General features: G+C 39.7%; 1 protein-coding gene across 5 annotated transcripts in view; it reads right to left on the reverse strand.

Annotated features, from left to right (window-relative positions):
- The window catches only part of FAM188B (family with sequence similarity 188 member B), a 65,375-nt gene that overhangs the window by 22,945 nt on the left and 22,920 nt on the right, over positions 1 to 19,510 (reverse strand). For 3 of the 5 annotated variants that reach the window (XM_017746726.1, XM_008643113.2, XM_017746725.1), the window contains exons 10-13: positions 15,834 to 15,935; positions 14,810 to 14,873; positions 13,740 to 13,805; positions 13,376 to 13,443 (exon numbers count right to left, since the gene is read on the reverse strand). The exons of the other annotated variants lie outside the window; for them this stretch is intronic. In XM_017746726.1, coding sequence (XP_017602215.1) covers positions 13,376 to 13,443; positions 13,740 to 13,805; positions 14,810 to 14,873; positions 15,834 to 15,935 — 300 coding nt within the window. The remainder of the gene's footprint in view (positions 1 to 13,375; positions 13,444 to 13,739; positions 13,806 to 14,809; positions 14,874 to 15,833; positions 15,936 to 19,510) is intronic. 5 annotated transcript variants of the gene reach the window in all.

The raw sequence follows: 19,510 nt of genomic DNA on the forward strand, positions 1-19,510 counted from the left end.
TAAAAGTATTTAAAATAATTCAGAAAAAGTCATAGTCATGGAACCACATTTCCTACTTTGATAAATGCATTTTATCCCTTTTGCAAAAACATATTTTACCCCTTTTTAAAACTCTTATTTTGAAGGTAATTTACAAGTCAGTGTCAGACATAACAAAGTGCCACTGACGTCCGTTGCCGGTGTGAAATCAAAGGAAAGGCCGGGGAAAGTGTGCCCGTGACACGGAAAACTCTCTCGTGCACCACTGCAAGGCATGGATGGGATGATAAAAATCTTTGGATTTTGGCCATTTTTCAGTTTTAGCAACGGTTTCATCTCACCAGAGCCGCGGGCAGAATGTCCAACATGCGTCAGTCGGGGACGAGGGGACATACGCCACACACAATGGCAGGAAGCTCTAATTCCATCTGTAGGCACAAACAATATGGGAGTGTGGAGGTGGATCCCAGCTCCTCCAGAAGGAGGACAACATCTGCCTTTGCAATCAGCCCTGCTGACGAGGAAAGCGACATCAGGAGCGTGGCCACGGGATTGACGCCTCTGCTGAACGCGTTTGGGGCTCTTATTCCTGCCTGCCCAAGGCTCCCCAGCTTCTCTGCAGGTGTGTTTGTTGTGTTTCAGGTGCAAGTGCACTTCATGCATTGTAAAAATACCAGATGGTGATAATTCTGAGGTTGGTTTTCTGCTGGGGTGTTGGAGACAATTTATTGGTGATAAGCAAATCCAAAGGGTTTGTTTGTTCTGCTGTCCTGGCTATGAGATGTCAACGCAGACATAATCAATAAATCATTATCACTAATATGACTGCCCCAGCATGGAATTTTCCATTTATAATTTTTAAATCACTTTAGAACAGAAAAAAGACCCTCATTTTAAGCCAGGAGTCTTTTAAGTATCCCAGTGATCATCAGACAACGATTTAAGGCCTGATTCCATGAATCCCTTCTTTTTAATTTACAGCCCAACGCTCCATGTGGAGTTTTAACAGAATCACAGATCAGTACACAGACACTAAAAAGCAACAGTGTTAATGGTAAATATTCCTTTCTTGTGTTGTATTATCACTATTTTCCAGTTCATTATCCCAGCTGGAGAGTGGGGTAGGAGCATGTTGGCTGCTAGAGCAGAACAGTGGGGTTTGCCTCTCCTGGTAATATTATAAAGTCTGTTTGAGAAAAATTATTCAGGCAGAAAGCAAGATATTGATTTTTTAAATCTCCTGAATAAGGATTTTAAATCAAGCATATGCTTCATGTGCATTTTTCAGCAGAAATCATTCCCTGTGCTGATACAAATCAAAAAGTTGACAACAAGACTTCGCTAAATTTCAGATCTCTTGTAAAATCTCTCAGCTTGATTTTTGGTTTTAGTTGTAATGTGTGTGATGTGGTTGATGCCTGTATGAAACCAGGGAAGAGAGAGTTTGGATTCTAATATATTTGCAAAATGGGGATGTTTTAATATGCTCACAGAACTTACATGGCAAAACTCAGCTCCATATGCTTTATTCACTTTCTGCTGTTCTTTTAAAAAATATTTCTATTAAAGCCTTTTTTTCCCCAAAAAAAGGGTGATTGTGGGCCTTTATCCTGGGGTTTAACTGTCCTTTCATTCCTCATACAAGTGAACATTTTTTCTAACATTATTATCACACAAAATGAACATCATTATGTGGTGAAACCAAAAGATGTGTCAAGTGGCTTCAGAGAAAAGAATTAATATATAGCAACTGGAGAAATGTCCTCGTGACAGAAATCACCAAAATACAGCTGGCATGAATTATACCTACATTTTCATGCTTTTTAATGCTGCTGGGTTTAGGGCAGGGATGCCTGAAAGTCCTTCCAAAAAATATCTTTATATATTATAAATTCATTTTCTCTCCATGCTCCTGTTGGTGAATCTGTGTTTATCTTCAGCCTATTTGTAACTCTTTGTTTCAAGTTATAAAAAATGTGTTTATAAAGGATGTTAAGTACTGAATGTGGAGAGATGTTCTGAGCCAAGCCTTTGACTGCTTTGAATTGTCACAGCCATACTGACACAATTTGCTGACTTCCAGTTGTTAGAAATCTGCCTAGAGATCAATCCACTCTGGGATATAACAAAAAAAAAAATAATCTAAGGGTTGAAGACAGATGGACAAAGCCACCATTAGACAGAAACTGTAAAGTCATTATAAACCTTAGCACTGATGGTGCATTGATGAAATAAACTTCAGTGATCCGTACAGACTCTATAAAGTTTTAGAAATGCATAAATACAAGCCCAAAATAGAAATATTTTGAACACTGCAATCTCCAATATAGCATAATCTGCAATCAGATGAACTTTTCCTTAGTAAAAACTGAGTTCAGTAAATAAGACATTTTTAAAATGCTTCACATACATTTATTCTCAGTTTATTTCCAGGAAAATTCTCGACAAGTCTTAAATGGAGAAAAATTAAATACTGAATACAAAAGTCCCACACAAACTGTAATAGCAGGAATAATCCCAGACTATCACAATGTGAGTTAGTTCATGCCATAGATACCGTTTGCCTTGATAACAGAACAAAATAAAATAATATAAAAGAAAAAATAGTGCATTTGAGTAAGTGCTGGCTGGTTTACAGTCCTTAACTCTGACACAAAGCTGCCTCAGAAAATTGGTGACCTCACTTTGTTCATGGCAACAGACAGTCACATTAACAAACACACAATTACAAGTCTCCTCCCAAAATAGATTTGGGGCTGGGAGGGAGAAAAAACTCATCTTCAGGCATAAGGATTTCAAATAATTACAATGGGGATGTGGAAAATGTCAGCATGGGTGACTGCCTTATTGTCTAAATGTTCCAGAATATTTCTTTTTTTTTTAATATTGGCTCATGGCAAAGGTTTCAAATGAATGTTCAAAGAAGGGAAGAGCCTCTCAAAAAAAAAAAAAGTAAATAGTTTGGGATTCAGACAGTGAAAGCAAGGAAGTGGATTCATTCTTTATTTATCACTTTTGCCACATATCTGCTAATTTCACAGAGTTCTTAAAATGTACTGGGGTGCTCATGCCAGTTAATTCATCAGCTCTGCTGCCCCAGGGTGCTGATGTACTATAGGAAGAATTTATATTTCACAGGGATAGATCTGATGGGAAAAATAATTCATCTATTGGCATATTCAACCCACTATTTTATTTTTTTTTAAGAAAAAGCCTTTCTTACTGAGGGCAAGAAATCAAGCAAAGATATTGAACCTGTATCTACCTCACCATACTGACCCTTCTGCAAACAGCTGAATACTCTGAATGTAACGAGAGTAGCCTGATGAAATTAGGACAAAATCTGACAATCTATTTGTTACTGCTACATTTTGTAGTAGAATCACACTTCTTCTTCCACACCTCTGCAGACTTTTAATCAACATACTTTATTCCCCTAAAATAAAAAGATTTAATTTCTGAAATGCTCTGATTCGCTAAAGGAAAGGGAAAAAACAGGATTGGAAAGATGATCAATCACTTCTGGGCAGGATTCATATCACTAATTTTTATATCTAAAGATGGACACATGAACAGGCAATAACTCTGGAATTCTTTAAATTTGTGTACATGGAGAGAAACTGGTACATCCTGAAGGCAAATTAGGTGACCTTGCTCAGGTAATCTGCAGAGCAGAGGAGGAAACTACAGGAAAATTCCTTATCTCCATCTGATGAACACACAGTCAAAGGAGCCTGCCATGGCCCCTGCTAAATACCAAGCACCAGAGGGATAAATCACAAATATTCTGGTACTGCAGACAGACAGAGTCTATTTGGGGTTTTTTTTTAGATTAAAAGCTGAGAAGCGAGAAATAAGATTGATATAGAAATAAAAAAAAACCCCTTCGAGAAAGACTCTTTGATTGGACAAACCCCATTAAAAGCAATGCATGAAGACTCGATTACATTTAGTTAATTTGATACAAATTTTAGCTCAACAGAATTTGAGCATTTAGATATTGCAGGATCAGAGGGATTTCTAATGGTGAGAGGAAACCATAGCTGAGAAATGGAGCAGCTTTCCTGTGGGAAGAGGCTACAGAGACCAGGACTGTTTCACTACAGCAGGACACAACTGATGGACTGCAAGAGATCTTCAAATGGTAAAGAGATGATTAAGGAACATTTCCTCACTACTTTTCATAACATGAATTCCACAGCAATCCTTAGACTTACTGGGCAATTCAAGGCAAAAAAAAGGAAAAACTCTTTCACAAAACACATTAATGCAGCAGGGAGCTCATTGCCACAGGAGGTTGTGGAGGCCAAAAGGATTAAAGGGCTTAGAAAAATTCATGGAGGACAGGTTTCATCAAGGCCTAAGGAACTCAGTGACCTGGACACAACTGCCAACTTGGAATTACTGCTGGAAACATGGAGAATATTCCAGCAGAAGGATTCTTCACTGTGCTTCTTAGAGAGTTTCCTATCTTCCCCTTATCAAACACAGGATAGCATGCTTGAAGAACCTTTCCTCGATCCTATAGGGGCAGTCTAATGGAACCAAGGGACAGTTAAACCCACAGATCTCACAATATTCCATGTTTACATCAGCCCTGGTGTGGACTGCAGCCATATCCCACACTGGGATAAAGCAGAATTGTGGGGAGGGAGAAGGGAAGATGGTGTTCTCTGCATCTGGCAGGTAAAACCCAGCCATCCCAGTTACTCTCTTGCACAGAAATCCACACTTCTTAGCTGCTTTCTCAGCTTTCCATATTTTCTCAGTGGTAGCTCAGGAACCTGAAATCTGGTCATGCTTTGATGAGCTTTATTGACTCAACAGGCCGTCCACTGATGCACTTTCACTCTGTACTAACACCCATCTTTAAATTAAATAACTTTTCCCTGTGTTTCCTGTTTATTTACAGCCACTACCATGCCATTTTTGAGAAAATAGTTATGTCCCGCCTCAAAATTTGCTTTTTTTAAGGCTAGAAAATATAAAAACCTTTTGTTCTTTTAGAATTCCTCTTTGACAAAACAGATTTCTCCTTCCCCTGGTCTGTGCTTTTCCTACACTTCTCCTGGCTTTAATGAGTGAACCCAGCCTGACATGGTGTTTCTCTGAGGACACATCAGTGCCTTGCACAATCCATTAACATTTCTTCACCTCCTAAAACTATTTATGTTGATACACCCCAAGAGCAGATCCAAGGGTATTTTTTAGTGCTGGCTCAGAGTCATTGTGTGCTCTGCTGCTCTTCAGCTCCTCATCCTGCCATTTACAGCTGATGAACCCCCCAGTACAGTAGTGAGCAACCTCTGTTTACAAGACCTTGCAGTTTCTGTAGTGAAAATAAATTCTTTTTTATTGCCCTCATCATGAGGCTGAGCCATCTCTTTTTTACAGCAGATTTGTTCTCTGTATTGACAGGGCCTTTCAGCTTTTCAGTCACCAGGTCACTTCATTAGCACACCACTCCCTTTTTCCAGCATTATTGTAAGGAATAAAACATTTTTAATCCCAGACTGATCATTGACAAACTCCATCAGTCACCTTCCCCGTGCTAACAACTCTTTTCTGAGTCTCTCTCTTTTAGCACCTTTACAGTTCTTAAAAGATGTGTTATTTTCACATCAGCAAACGATTTTTCACTTGAAATACCAAATAAAAATCTCTTATTAGGTCTCCATTAACTAATTTTATTAGTTTTTTTTTTTTTTTGAGTTTAACTAACAGTTCCCCATTCAGTCCTATAATTGCAAGTCAAGTTACTCTATATTTAAATAAGGCATGACAAAAGTAAGCTTTTAGGATCAGGTCCATTCATAAAGTCTGGAAGCAAGAGAGAGCTTGAAAGCGCTGAATAAACTTAGGAATGAGGTGTAGGTACAAAGCTACCTGGTTTCTTTTTCTCTTCTTGTTGTGTAGCCATCACTTTTTCAGGTAAAATTCTACCTCCCACAAACTTAATTCAGTTATTATGCATGAATCCCAATTAGCCATGCTGACTCTGCACCGTGTTCCTCTCCTTCCTAAAAGGCAGAACACTAATTTAGACTTGGAGCATTCTTTACATTATTCCTGGTATCAGCCACCTCCACTCTACACACACACACCTCACATATTTCCCTGATATCTTTGTATTAATATGATAAGGAAATCACTTGTTGTTTCATTTCCTCAGGTCTGACCTCGCCTGAACCACATTTTTTCTCCATTTTCCAACACCAGCACTCAGACCACTAATGACAGAGAAGGTTGTTGCTCACCACACTTTTTCATTCCTCTGCACTATTTTAAGAAGTCAGAAAACTCCCCAGGGAACGAGCTAATCATCTTCCTTCTCTGCAGTATTGTTCCTCAGCTTTATGATTTATCCTGACCTGTTCCACAAGGAGCTGGATGTCTCAGGGCAGCAATCTGGATTTATTCCCACAGGTGATCTTTCTGCTGCACATCCACACCAAAATTTGCTGTCACTCAGTCTCTAGTCCACTTCTGTGAACACAGCTGGTGACAGCTTCCTGAATTTCCTTACCAGGGGGACAAGAGTCACATGTCTCAATTATCAGTGCAAACTCCACGTTTTCCCCCCTTTCTTATTTTTGGCATTGTTTCCCAATTCCCAATCCCTTACCTATCAAGGTAACAAACAGAACCAGCATAACAACCTCTTTGTCTTCTTGATTCTTCCCTTTTTTTCTGAGTGGAGCCTCATTTTTTCACCTTTCTCTACCACTAACCTTTGCTCCTTGTCCTCCAGTGTAGCAAACATCCTCAAACCTAATTCAACCTTTCCTCTTCTTTGCCTCTGTGGTCACGTTTCCACCTGGGTCACACTCCTAAACTACAATGTTAAATAGCTTCCTTATATTCACATTTTATTTGGCAAATCCTACACATTTCCCTTTAGTGAGACCCTACTCTCCTTTCCTGTATCTTGTCTTCAAAACCCCCTTTTCCCACCACCTTGTGTCCCTGGGTCCTCTCTCTCTCAAGCATTAGAAGGTGACATTTCACACACCAGTATGTTCCACCACCTATCCCCTTTGGAAAGCACATCAATCTCAGAGCTTCAAATCGTGGTCTCACATCCTCCCACAAATATTGCCAGGGCTGTGCCACTGATTGCCCCTGTATTCTTGCCTTTCTTTGAAGGAAAAACATTAAACTCAAGCAAACTCCCCTCTTTATTACCTTTTAGCAGCTGCAAGCTGTGCTTCATCAAGGCTCTGCATTTATTAATTCATTAATGTTGCAAGCAACTCCTGCCCAGTGAACACTCTGGCTACAAGGGCCTCTGTCCAATTCCCACAACAGAACTTCAAAAGCAGGGAAGATCCTGAAAATCAGGAATTGCATGCAGCCCATCGAGCAGGAGGCACAGAAGTTCACTCACCCCAACAAAAGAGGGCTCAATTCTTCCCTACCAAGGTCTGGATCCCACAAAGTCTTTCCTATTTGCTCCTCCCACTGTTCCTGAAATCTAACCTGCTCCCTTCATGTCGCAAAATCCCAAATAGCTCTTGGAGAGCTCTGAGATCCTCAAGTATTTTTTTTTTCACTTGTGTCCAGCTCCTTGTTTTTTAGCACTGTAACATAATTGACAGCAGTTTCCCCTCAAAACCAGCAGCTTCCCTGTCTTTTTCAAGGACCAAAAGCTGTAAAAAACACAATGACATCTATTTCTATTACATAACTGCAAGCCCTGAGTGAAAACTGCTCACAGACACAACTTCCCCAGCTATTGGTCTCCCAGGCACTCTCAAGTGGAGAGGAAACTACCTCTGGAGAGGTTTTCCCAGAAAACTGGCTCACGGAAAAATGTACTTCCATCAAGAGCTGAGAGTGCCCCATGTGATTGGATCTTTCACACGAAGTTGGAATTGGAATTTTACCCCTGGCCCAGCCAAATGGACACTTCACAGAAAGCCTTTCTTAGCAGCCAAACAGCGTGAGGAGAGAAGGTGCATTTCAGGGGAACTCCAAATTAGAGATTGGCTCTGGGACAGGAAAAGGTGTCAGCAAAGGAAAGCGGACTGAGGGTGGGGGATCCTTTGTTCCACCCACAGCCCATCAGCCAGCAGAGCATCACTTTCCTTTTCAATGTCCTGCATGACTGGAAGACATTTAAGGTCAGGTAATGTGTCAGAATTGGGGTTATTTACAGTAAATGATACAGAAGGGATATAGGAAATACTACAGGAAAAAATGGTTTGATAGGGATTACTGCAGTGATGATCACTGCCTGTTACACATCTCAATAAAAACTTCTCTCGCTGAGTAAAGGCAGACAGAACTGTTCAAAATCTTTTAAAAATAGTAAAAATGGTTTGCCAATGGATCAAAAGAGGAAGATTCTTGGAATACTGTCTGCAACCGGACAAATGATTACAGAAGTAAACCCAAGATGATAAAAAGATACATTTGACCATGGTAAAGGGCATAATAATGGGCAGCATTTAACATGATTTGGTGCTTCTGTGTGTTTATGTCAAGGATGGATTAGGATGGCAGATTAAGGAGATTTAACTTCCCCAATTAGGTAGAATAGTACCACAGGAAGGAAGAGTAAGTGCTCAAGTGCACAGAACAACATCACTTTAATCATTTGATTCCCTTGAGTGAAAAATTGTTCATTAACAGATTTTGGAGAATGAGGTGAATTGGTAATAATCAAGGACAGAGCTACCAGGTGTAAGAAATCCTAGACTGATAAGGAGTCAAAATGTGATTTATTCAATTTAATAACAACTGCCTTGTGAAATAAATAAACTAAATAAACACACAAAACAACCAACTCCAAACAAACAAAATTCCCCAACACCAAAATGGCAACAGCACAGATAATTTTGGAACAGGTCTGAACACCCTTTTCTGGAGCAGTAAGGACTACAGGAGTGTAGTTAATAGAGTTGTGGGAGCACGACAAGGAAGATGTTGACGTGTATTTTCCAAGGTTTTATGAGCAGCCAACCTTAATGAAGTACACAGCCTCCTCTTGACTTGCAGAATCAGTGTTCTTTTTTATTTTTCCCACAGCTAAAGCCATTGTTTTACTTATTCTCATAGAAACACTTCAGAGAAAACATGGAAAAGACAGCCAGTGACCAATCCTGACCAGAGAGTGACACGTGACCTGATATCAGTAACTGATAAAAGTACCCCCAAGTCGACAGAAGTTATGCACACAGGGGCATTTTGAGGTGTGAGCAACACAATGAGCCTGTGTTTCAGATCAGGCTCTGTGCACTGGCTCCAGGTAGCCTGAAAATGGCAATACACTGCTTTTCCACAGAGGGATTCGACCCAAGGAATTTTCTCGTTCCACGTTTTCTTTGCTCCAGTGTAGCAATCTAGTAGTGATGCTTTTATGCTGTAAGGTTATTGCAGTGATTAGGAAAAATGTGCAAACAGATGGTTGCTGAGGAGCTGGAATTTAAGGAAAGCTGAGGATCCAGTGAGAGGATCCAAAGGCACCACATCCCACTCCAGGAATGGCTTTGCATGAGCAAGCACAGCGAGGAAGGTGCCAAGGGCTGGGAGAGGATGAGGCAGCATCCAGCAGGGAAAGCTGTGCTGCAGTTCCACTGCAGGCTGGAAATTCAGTCAGACTGTGGGCATCACTCAAGCTGTCATTAAAATCACTCCTGAATATTCACAACTTTCCTACACTCAGTGGTGAGGCTCAGTGGGGGCTTGCAGCCCAGCTTTGAGCTCATTCTCTCTCCCACATGCATGGAAAATATCCTGTAGCTCTCATCAGTGTGAAGGTTCCAGTACACATCTTGCACACTCAGAAAAATTACTCCCCTGAGCTGCTATAATATAATTATTTTTTTAATTTTTCACTGGCTAGTTAAGAAAGAAAAAAAAAATTTAAAAAAAGAGGTTACAATTGTTAGGGCCCAGCATTCCTTCCTGTACCAGAAGCAACAACGCGTTCTCAGCAACTTCCTCAGGAATTCTCACTCCTCTCTGGTCATTTGTTATCAGTTCAGGCAGTGATGATCATTACCACTCGGAGCATGAAAAACTCATTACCCAAAATCTACAAAGCAGTGCAAACTCCTGCATTTCCTGGCATGCATCCCCACGAAATAAAAATACTTAAGATTGCCAGTGATTCTGGAACAACTGCCCAACAGAGCTGGCTGAAAGCTGGAATTTCCATTTGTGAGGGAAAATCTGTAACAATGTAAAAATTATGGAGCTGGACCAAAAAAGCACCAGCAGCAGCAGCAGCAGCAAACATCAAGGCAGAACAAAATGGGGGACACGGAGATAACATCGAGGCCAGGGGGTTTAGGGATACTGGAGCTTGCACCTTCCAGGAATTGCTCTAAATTTGCTTGAACCTCTTGATACTTTTGGCCTCCTCATCTCCCAGTATTGAAAGTGACTTATGCTGTGGGAAGAAAAACCCCAGAACTGTGGCTTGTTTTAACATCAAAGTCCGAGTGTTTCCCTGAGAGCACCCAAGTTTTTGGACTCTGAGGGAAAACCTTATCATGGGTGCCTGAATTTTTATTACTTCCAAGTTATTCCTCTTCATTGGGGAAGAAAAAGGACTTTTTTAATCTGTCCAAATTAAAGGGAAACTTCATTTTTGTCTTCCACTTTTCTCCAGTATTAATGTGACTTTACTGGCCTGGGGAGACAGGACTACATGCAAGATAAAATATGCAAGATCATATATTTATATAAAGCCATTAATGTGTTTTTATTCTGTTCTCAACTCCCAACATATGATTTATCTTCTGTCTATCACAGAAAATTGAACTGATGTGTTCAGATAATTGAATTTCTAGTGGTGGTGCTAGAATTTCTCTCCTTTTTTTATAACAGCCTATTTAAAGCCCATGGCTAGGTGAGGATAGTTGAGACTGTTCTCATCACGTATAATGCTCTGCATTACTGACATTTAATCTCCCATTTTTCATTGACCTGTCACTATGAAACAGATTTCATTTCATGACTTGATATTTATAGTGTAAAATTTCTTCAGGAGTAGGTTATTTAGATTTTCTCACTTTAGAGGGGAGATAACCAAGCACTTCTGGAGATGATTTATATCATTCTAAGCTAGACACCCAAAGTAAGTCAAATTAATCATGATTTCTTTCTGGTTTTTTGAGTATAAAAAGGCCTAGATGCAAATGTTTCCATAGAAAGTAAATAAATCACAGAATCCTGGAATGGTTTTGGTTGGAAGGGACCTGAAAGCTCATCCAGACCCACCCCTGCCAGGTGCAGGGACACCTTCCACTATCCCAGGTTGCTGCAAGCCCCGTCCAACCTGGCCTTGGACACTTCCAGGGATGGGGAGCCCACAACCTCTCTGGGCAATAAAGATCATTAAGATAAATAATCACACTCAAAATAGGAAAAATCTAAGTGCTGCCAACTCCCTAATTAAAGTTAAATAATATTTTTTTTCCTCACACAAAAATACAGACAACTGAAACTTCCATGGAGTTTTTTTTTGTAAAAAAATCTGATTTTCTGTTAAATAAAAAAAAAACCAAAAAACTGGGACAGAACAATCCCAGGGAGATCCCTTACTGGCTGAAAATTCCATTATCTAAACCAGCTCTTATTTGCCTTCAGCTGCTCATCCAGAACTATGCCAGTTATGTAAATAATTGCTTACCATGCTGGTAACACTCTCTGAATGGCACATATTTCTTGAGGGTATCAGCACTGACTCACTTGTCTTGATATTCTTAATATCCTAAGAGAAGCACTGTGACATAGGCAGCTAAATCGATTGCTGGGGATTATATAAACAAAATTCAGTTTGCACTTCTAAAAAAAAAAATTATGCCAAGGTCTAAAACCACTTTTTTAAAACCATTGTGTTTAAAGACAGAAAAAATCCTGTTTCTTGTAACCAAAAGATAGGTACCAGCTCAGTGTCTCACACAGTACAAGCTAGAGGAGTAACAGTACTTTAAAATGAAGTTTTGTGAGAAAATCATGACAATTCCTCGAGCTGCACTTCATAAACTGTTCTGACATTCTGGATCAGATCTGTAACAATATTTAGATAGCTTAAATCGCAAACAGGCACCATAAGGAATTGTCATGTTCACTTTAGACACTGCTCCCCCAAATAAAAACACAGATGATTGATTGGCCTTGTCATAATCCATCTGTTAGGAACTGGGAGGTGATGAGGGAGAATATATCCTTGCTTTTATTATTAAAGAACATTTATCATTTTATAGCAAGCAAAGCAGGGCAGACAGCAGCAATTATGGACCTACCAAATGCCAAACAGATCATTACTTGCACAAATACCTTTACTAGTCTGAACCTCTCTGTTGTAACCAGCTCAGAAAAATGAGAATAAATGGCATATGCCTTGGAATTATCACATCATTTGTGTTAGAGTACAAAAGCAGAGCCAAGCCAAAGGCTGAAGTGTTACTACAAGCAATAGAAAGGAATAAATTACAATAAAACCAAAAGAACTCAATCTGGAAACACTTTCTGGGATCCCAGCAGGTGAGCAACTGATTGTGGATCTCAAATTTGGACTAAGTTGCTGTTTCTTGTCAAGACAATGCAGAGCTGTAAGAAATAAAAGCTTCCACAAACCAGACTCGTGCTGCTTTCAAGCGCAGCTGCTCTCTCTGTGTCACCTGTCCTTGCAAACTGCCCGGGAGCAGCTTCCCCTTGCTCCTGGGGATTTTCACAGGAGTGGAGCTTGATTAAACCAAGGAAGCCTTTCTATTCCAACCCACTGACACTCACAGCATCACAGCAACACCTTCAGTCTGTATAAAAGCACAGTTAAGTGCCACTGTGCCTGGGCAAGCCCCAAGTTTTTAAAGAGGTTATGATGACTTTCCATGGGTTAGAGTTCAGAATATTCATTACAGCAATAAACTGAGACCAGATTTGCCACACATTACTTACAACTACCTAAAATTGAGGTGCCTAACCCATTTTTTTTCTAGCTTTTCCTTATCACTATCATTGGCAGAGAGACTGGGGCATCACAGGCAAGTTATTCCCCCCTACCTAAGATGCCTCAAATGTGAAATAAGTAACCCTCTAAATAAGTCTTGCTTAAACTGACAAGGTAGGGAGCACAGAAAAGTACCTCAGATATGATAGATACCTAAAGTTTAGATGGAGTATTTGATATCAGATGTGGTGGACTGAACACTAAAATAGATATATATAGATATATATACATGTTCACACACACAAGTGTGTGTATACAACAAGAAAAGCCAAGATGAGTTGAGTAAATCTGCATCACTCCCCCGTATTTATCAGAGCAAACACCACAATGGGTTAAAAAGGCCAGAGATTTAAGCACACCATGGATTTTTTCTCACTTTTCACGGCTCACTTTGCTCTGCAGTTTAGGAAACAAGGCTAGAGAGGCACTCACAGGTTGATGGATCTTGATAAGATGACAGACACAGTCAGGAGGATGCACCCATAGGGACCAATTTCAAACTGGAAAAGAAAAGGTGTTACTTTGGTGTTTGTTTGTTTGTTTGCCTAGGATTCTGGTGCTATTTTGTTTGTTGTGTATATATTTTTTTGCCCAATCCTCCAGAAATGCAAATGGAACTGAAGGCAGAAGGAACTGCTGTGATTTATGCTAAAACTGAATTTGTTGCTGTGCTTGTTAAAATGCAAGACATGTCCATACAGTGTTTGAAACTGTTCAGAACACATTGGGTGAGACTAACAGACACAGAAAGTCTGAACCATCATTTGTTTAATTAATATATAATTAAGCACAGTACCTGGTGGATATTCTGCTGTAGAAATAGGACCAGATCCTCGTATCTTGTGGCACTGTGAAGTATTAGCTGGGAACAAATGCAAGAAGGAAAAAAGGGGACTTAAAAAACAGCAACTCATTTTTATATCCTGAAAGCTGAAACAAAGTAGCCAAAACTTTCAAACTGCCTGGAAAGATCTGACCTGACAAAAGGAAATAAAGATCTAATGAAATCTACCCCCTACTGCGGTCATTTGGCATTGAATTGTATCTCAGCACCCCGTATATTCTGAATTTTTCAATGCTGCTTCTTGGTGTTTTAAAGCTTGTTGAACAGACCTTTTGACTCAATTTTAAGCATTGTTTATGCAATGAGAAACAATTCCTAGAACAGAGGAATACTGAAGGTGTACAAGACACAGGATGGGCAAGAAGCTCAGGGGTTTGTATCTATAGGGTGAGGCATTTATCCTACTCAGAGAATTGAGTACTCCTATTTAACATGAATTCCAGGAGAGCTCACAGATCCAGGCCCTCACTTCAATATTCTTTGCCTGTTTTTCCATCTTCAGATTTTGAGACGTCCATTCCCCTTTTAGGAGGCCAACAGCATTTCCTCCAACCACTAAAGCCTGGCTGATGGCACCACTGCTTGCAAAGCCATCTGAAAGCCTCAGATGGAAACAAGGAATAACTGGAAAGTGTTCTGCCATTTGGAGCTCCTGGAGAGGGAAAAAAAGGCAAAAATTCTGTCTAAGACAAGAAGAAAATAGTGCCTTTTCATGCTCATGGTCGATTGGAGGGGGGCACGTTCATTTTTACTGTGTATCATTAAAAACAGGCAGAGTTTTTAGGTTTGGAAGGTAAATGGGACAAAAAAGGATTTCGGAGAGCCCAAATTCCCACAGCCACTGGGACAAGTCAGAGCCAGGCAGGCTGTGGGATTTTATTTCCTGTTGGGTTTTGGATCATAACTAATTTAACATAACAGATTTTAAAACCTTAGGAGAGCAATGGAAATCAGATTCACTGAACTAAAGCAGGGAAAGCAAGAAAGAGGATCTGGAGAACAGGAGTCACACAGAGCCTTACAGTTTCTAGGATTCCATCTGCCTTGTATTTTCCTGTGGGAGTGAACTGCTGTCTTCCTGATGGCCTGAAGGGGATATTCGGATGAAACTCACGTTAAAAGGAAGAAAATGGCATTAAAGAGGAATCAACATGTTATATGAGCTGAATGATGAGCCAAAGATTTGCATTATTATTATTTTTAATGATTTTTAAAAAAGAGATTTCTTGTAAATACGTTCATATTGCAAATCAAACCTCTATCAGTGAAACAAACACTTTATCTGTGCTGTGCTCGCTCAGTCTAACATGGATTACAAGTTTCTCCACACAGAAAGAGGATAAATATAAATTTAAGATGTTAATGACAGTTTTTATTGAAAAATATTTTTAGAGCAATGACATTCAAACAAGCAGAACATATGTAAAATATCACAGAGGAAGCAGTTTTGAGATGTAAAATATGTGAAATATCATTTGAAAGGTCTTTGAATATGCTGCTTCTATTTCAGGTTTAAGGATTTCTGTGTCCCAAAGCCTCTCTGCTGCTTTTTAGCTATATTAAATCTTTAAAAGACATTAATTATGCTCACAAAACCAAACTCACTTAAAAATATCCTTTAGGTTCCAGTGCAGCCAAAGCCAGGGATCTAGAAGTTGGATGTTTTGTGAACAAGCAGCCTACTTGCACTGCATAAACTAAGCAGGCAAATACAGCAAAAGGAACTTAATTCCAGCCATAATGGAATATCCTGCAACACAGGAGCAGAATGCTGCATCTGGAAAAAAATAACTCTTGCTGAAAACATTTTGGAGGATTCCTACATTCAATTACATCCACAGGATCCTCCACAGCAACTTCGAAGTGTTTTGTCTACTCTGTCCCAGCTACTGGGGCAGCAGAAACCACATTTTGCATTTCTCCTTAGGCTGTTTTAGGGAGCATAAATGCAGCTTACAAGGCTTTTATATTGTGAATTATGTAGATTTGGGACAGATAAAGGTGTAAGAGCAGTGTGCAGTGACTAAAAGGGCTTGTCCTACTCACAGTGCCACGAGGGCTTTCTCGTGGCCCCCCGCACGCCACAGAATGTCAGCGAGAGCCAAGGAGAGGCACTTGGTCCTGTGAGCTTCTGAGGGCTGGAGGCAACTGCAGTCCAGGAAATAAAGGAGAGAGACAAGCACCAAAATTTGAGGGCAAACAGATTCATGGCAGGTTTGTCCCTAAAAGAACAAAAGCATCTTTAGAGACAATTTTGTACTGATTAATAACAAGGCTCCAGTGAGTTGCCTCAGAAAATCATCATTTGGGTACCTCAGTTCTTCTACAGATGGGAAAGAGACAACCTGGATGGCCACAAATCCTGTGAGTTGAAGAGGGAGCTGGTATTGTCACTGGGGAGACATTCCAGGTGTGAAGGTACAGCTGGATCCCCCCTTTCTCTGGGAATCAAGCAGCAGAGTGAGAGGCCACAAGAGCACCCACTGCACACCCTGCACTGAGACTTCTCAGCACCCACAGAGCTCTCGAGGAGGAGATGCAATTGATGTCACCACTGGGCTTCCTGGAACCATTCTCTGAGGAGAAACCTCATTTTGGGCATTTCAGAGGACCCTGAAGATAAACACACCCAGTGAACAGAGCTGTAGGGAGAACAACTCCGTCTTTAGATTGCTGCAGAACAAACTGGGCGCACTGGGTGGGTCTCCTCTGAAGTCAGAAGGACTCAGGACTAATTCACCAAGGTCAAGTGTTAACAGCTCTGGGCTGCTTTTTGGGGGCCTGGATGAGTTTTTGTTGCTCCTAATGATGGCTAACCTGCTGATATGGGCACTTAAGCAGTTGCAAGCTTGCTATGTCTCTGTCTTCTGTGACACTGCTCCTGTCATACAGGTGGATTTAAGTGATGAAATGCACATCTCTTCTTCTAGGAGATCATTATGTAATCTGGTGTCTGATTTACAAAAAATAATTAAAATAAAACTGTTTTTATCATTAAAAGCAATGGATGAAAATCAAGAGAAGACCAAATAAGGTAGGGTCAACAACAGGAACTGGTTATGCACAGATCTGTTATCACACCCTGATCTTCTAAAAGAAAGAGCTGTTCTTTCACAGAACATATTTTTAATTGCTTGGACAAAAAAGCAGGTAAATGTTTCAGGGAACAATACCACATTGTCAAATAATGGACAAGAGAAGCTACCTCATCCTTAAATCTGTAATAAAACTTTCAATATTCTCCAACAGAATTGTTTTATGTTTTAAATATAATTTTTAGTTTCTAAAGGCATTCACATTTCATTTCTTTCTGAAGTTTTTACTTCTTAACCCTTTTAAACAAATCTACACCGTAATGTTTTTACCCACTACTCCACTTTCTCCAAAGTACCATCAGCAATAAACACAGGGCTTGCATTTTCTTAAAGAAGGTGTGCCCTGAAGTCAGGACCTCAAACATTACAGGACCAGGAAGCTAAAAGTCACAAAATGGGAAAACTGGCAGAATTTAGAATAAACCAAATATTCATGAGATTGAAGAAGTGGCCAAAAGATCCCATGCCACTGGGGAGAACCTAACTGGAGTTTTCTCTGGTGGCTTCAAGAATGGCACTCTTTGAAATTCAGATTTTATCAGTTTTAGAGTGTTACCAGCATGGGAGAAGAGGACAAAACCTGTTCCCAGCGTTTGAGTAAAAGATCTAATAATTCAAAAGACTAAACAAGAAACACCAATCAACAAAAAAATTAAACAGCCTTTCAAGTTCAATGTCTGCCTTGAATGTAACATTCACTTAGAGAACGTTTCCCCCTCTGAAGGATGTGAGATATGGGAAATAATTGGTGAGAGTTTTCAAGTGAAAAAAAAATATAATCACAACTTTCTCTTATCTCTGCCTGTGTTCTAATACAGACACCCAGAAGTTTATGGGAATCACAATTAATTTATGTGTCTGAGAGAGACAGCAGAGGAAGAAGGAGACATGATAATTATTTCTTGAATGTGAAAGAAGCCTGAAATCAAACACTTCATGTGAAGTGGTTGATAATTTGAAAATCCAGGTTAGAATTAGAAAGGAGTATTTATCCTCTTATTTCAAGCTTTGAGACTTCCCTTTCTTTCTCCCTGACTCAAAGTTTCTGCCCATGGCAAACACAGCATAAGGAAAGTTATGTTTATCTCATGAATAAAAAACAAAAATCTTTTAAAACCATGTGGACAATAAGAGGGGAAAAACAGGAGAGGCAAATTCTGCCAAGTAAACAGGATGGGCTGGAGCTGGCACAAGTTGGGACACACAGTTTAGACAACCTGGCCTCCATCCACTTCTTTGGGTGCCACACAATTTTATTTCATTTCTGATCTCTGAACCATGCTGCAAGAGGAAAATTACCATCTCTGTTTTTACTAAGGATGACCTGAGACACAAAGGGACCAAGGAGCAGATGATCAAAGGCCGCCCTCAAAGCTGAAAGAAATTCTTGGTTTTCACAACCAGAAATAATTCTTCTGTGGAGATCCCTGGTCATAAAACCTAAGTATGTACCGAGCTTCTTGCAAGGAAGTTTCTGAGGTCTTCCTTTTATGCAAGCAAGAACCTTGAGAAGTCTGCCCTCATTATAATCTGAATTAGAATCCTAAAGTTTTGCAGGGTAATTTCTGTCACTTCCCATCCTGGATGCTGAAGACAAATAATGATGCTCTACAGGTACCTTTTTCTTTCCAATATTGATAAAAAACAGCCCAAACAGTGAATTTACATTAAGTGGAAGCCAGACAACACTACGGAATATCAACAGAGACCACAGCATTTTCTTACACAGTTCCAAGCAGAAAAATGGGTGTTTAAGGCCAAAATTTAATACAAGAGGAACATTTTTATGTTGTAAGGTAATGAAGTTCAAGAAAGATCTCAGCATGAAAGCTTCTCTTCAGAGTAAATCGAGGTCAGACTAATGGAGGTCACAAATAAAACAAGGTGGTGGCAGCACAACCCAGCAAAATAATTTTCCCTATTTAACATTCTGTTCCTTTAAGGCACAGGGAAGCTTTGTGGAATTTTTCTTTTGTAATGGACTTAATTTCGTATTGAAAACAAAAGGTAAATACGTGAAAGCTGGTAATAAAGTCATTTTTGAGGCATTATTTTCCAGAATTTAATTCAATAACCCCTGTTCCTTTAGCAGTGTGACAAGTACATTATTATTATTGTAGCAGTCCGAGCAATTTCCTTGTCAGTAGCAACACTTAACAAAATCCCTTTAAAGCAAGTAGAAAATACACAGCATATAAATTCAAATTCCATTAAGGAGTTTAAACATGGATGATCAAATACAGTCACAAGGAAAAAAAATTGTTATAACTTTAATTTTTCAACCCTGTTGAGATTCTTAGTGTCAAACACTGGATGAACTTCGTGCTCTTTCAAACCTTGATTACTTTTTTGTTTGAAATCAGATTTCCATGAAGACCTCGAGGCTAAATAATTTTCATTGGCCTCAATTCAAGCTGTTGGGTTTTTGCAGAGGTTCTTGGGTTAATCACAAGCAATTACACCAATAAGACACCAACTTCTACATTCCTACAGTTCAGTGGGAAGTAAACACAAGTAAATCAGATGCTGCTTTCTTTCTCTCTCTCTGAGACAAAAAGAAGTTCAGCAAGTTCAAACTCAAAAGGCTCCTGAGTGGCTGCAGCAGAGAAATAATTTTTTTTTACTCCT

Source organism: Corvus brachyrhynchos, unplaced genomic scaffold (genome assembly GCF_000691975.1).
Source record: "Corvus brachyrhynchos isolate BGI_N302 unplaced genomic scaffold, ASM69197v1 scaffold18, whole genome shotgun sequence".
NCBI classification, from domain to species: domain Eukaryota; kingdom Metazoa; phylum Chordata; class Aves; order Passeriformes; family Corvidae; genus Corvus; species Corvus brachyrhynchos.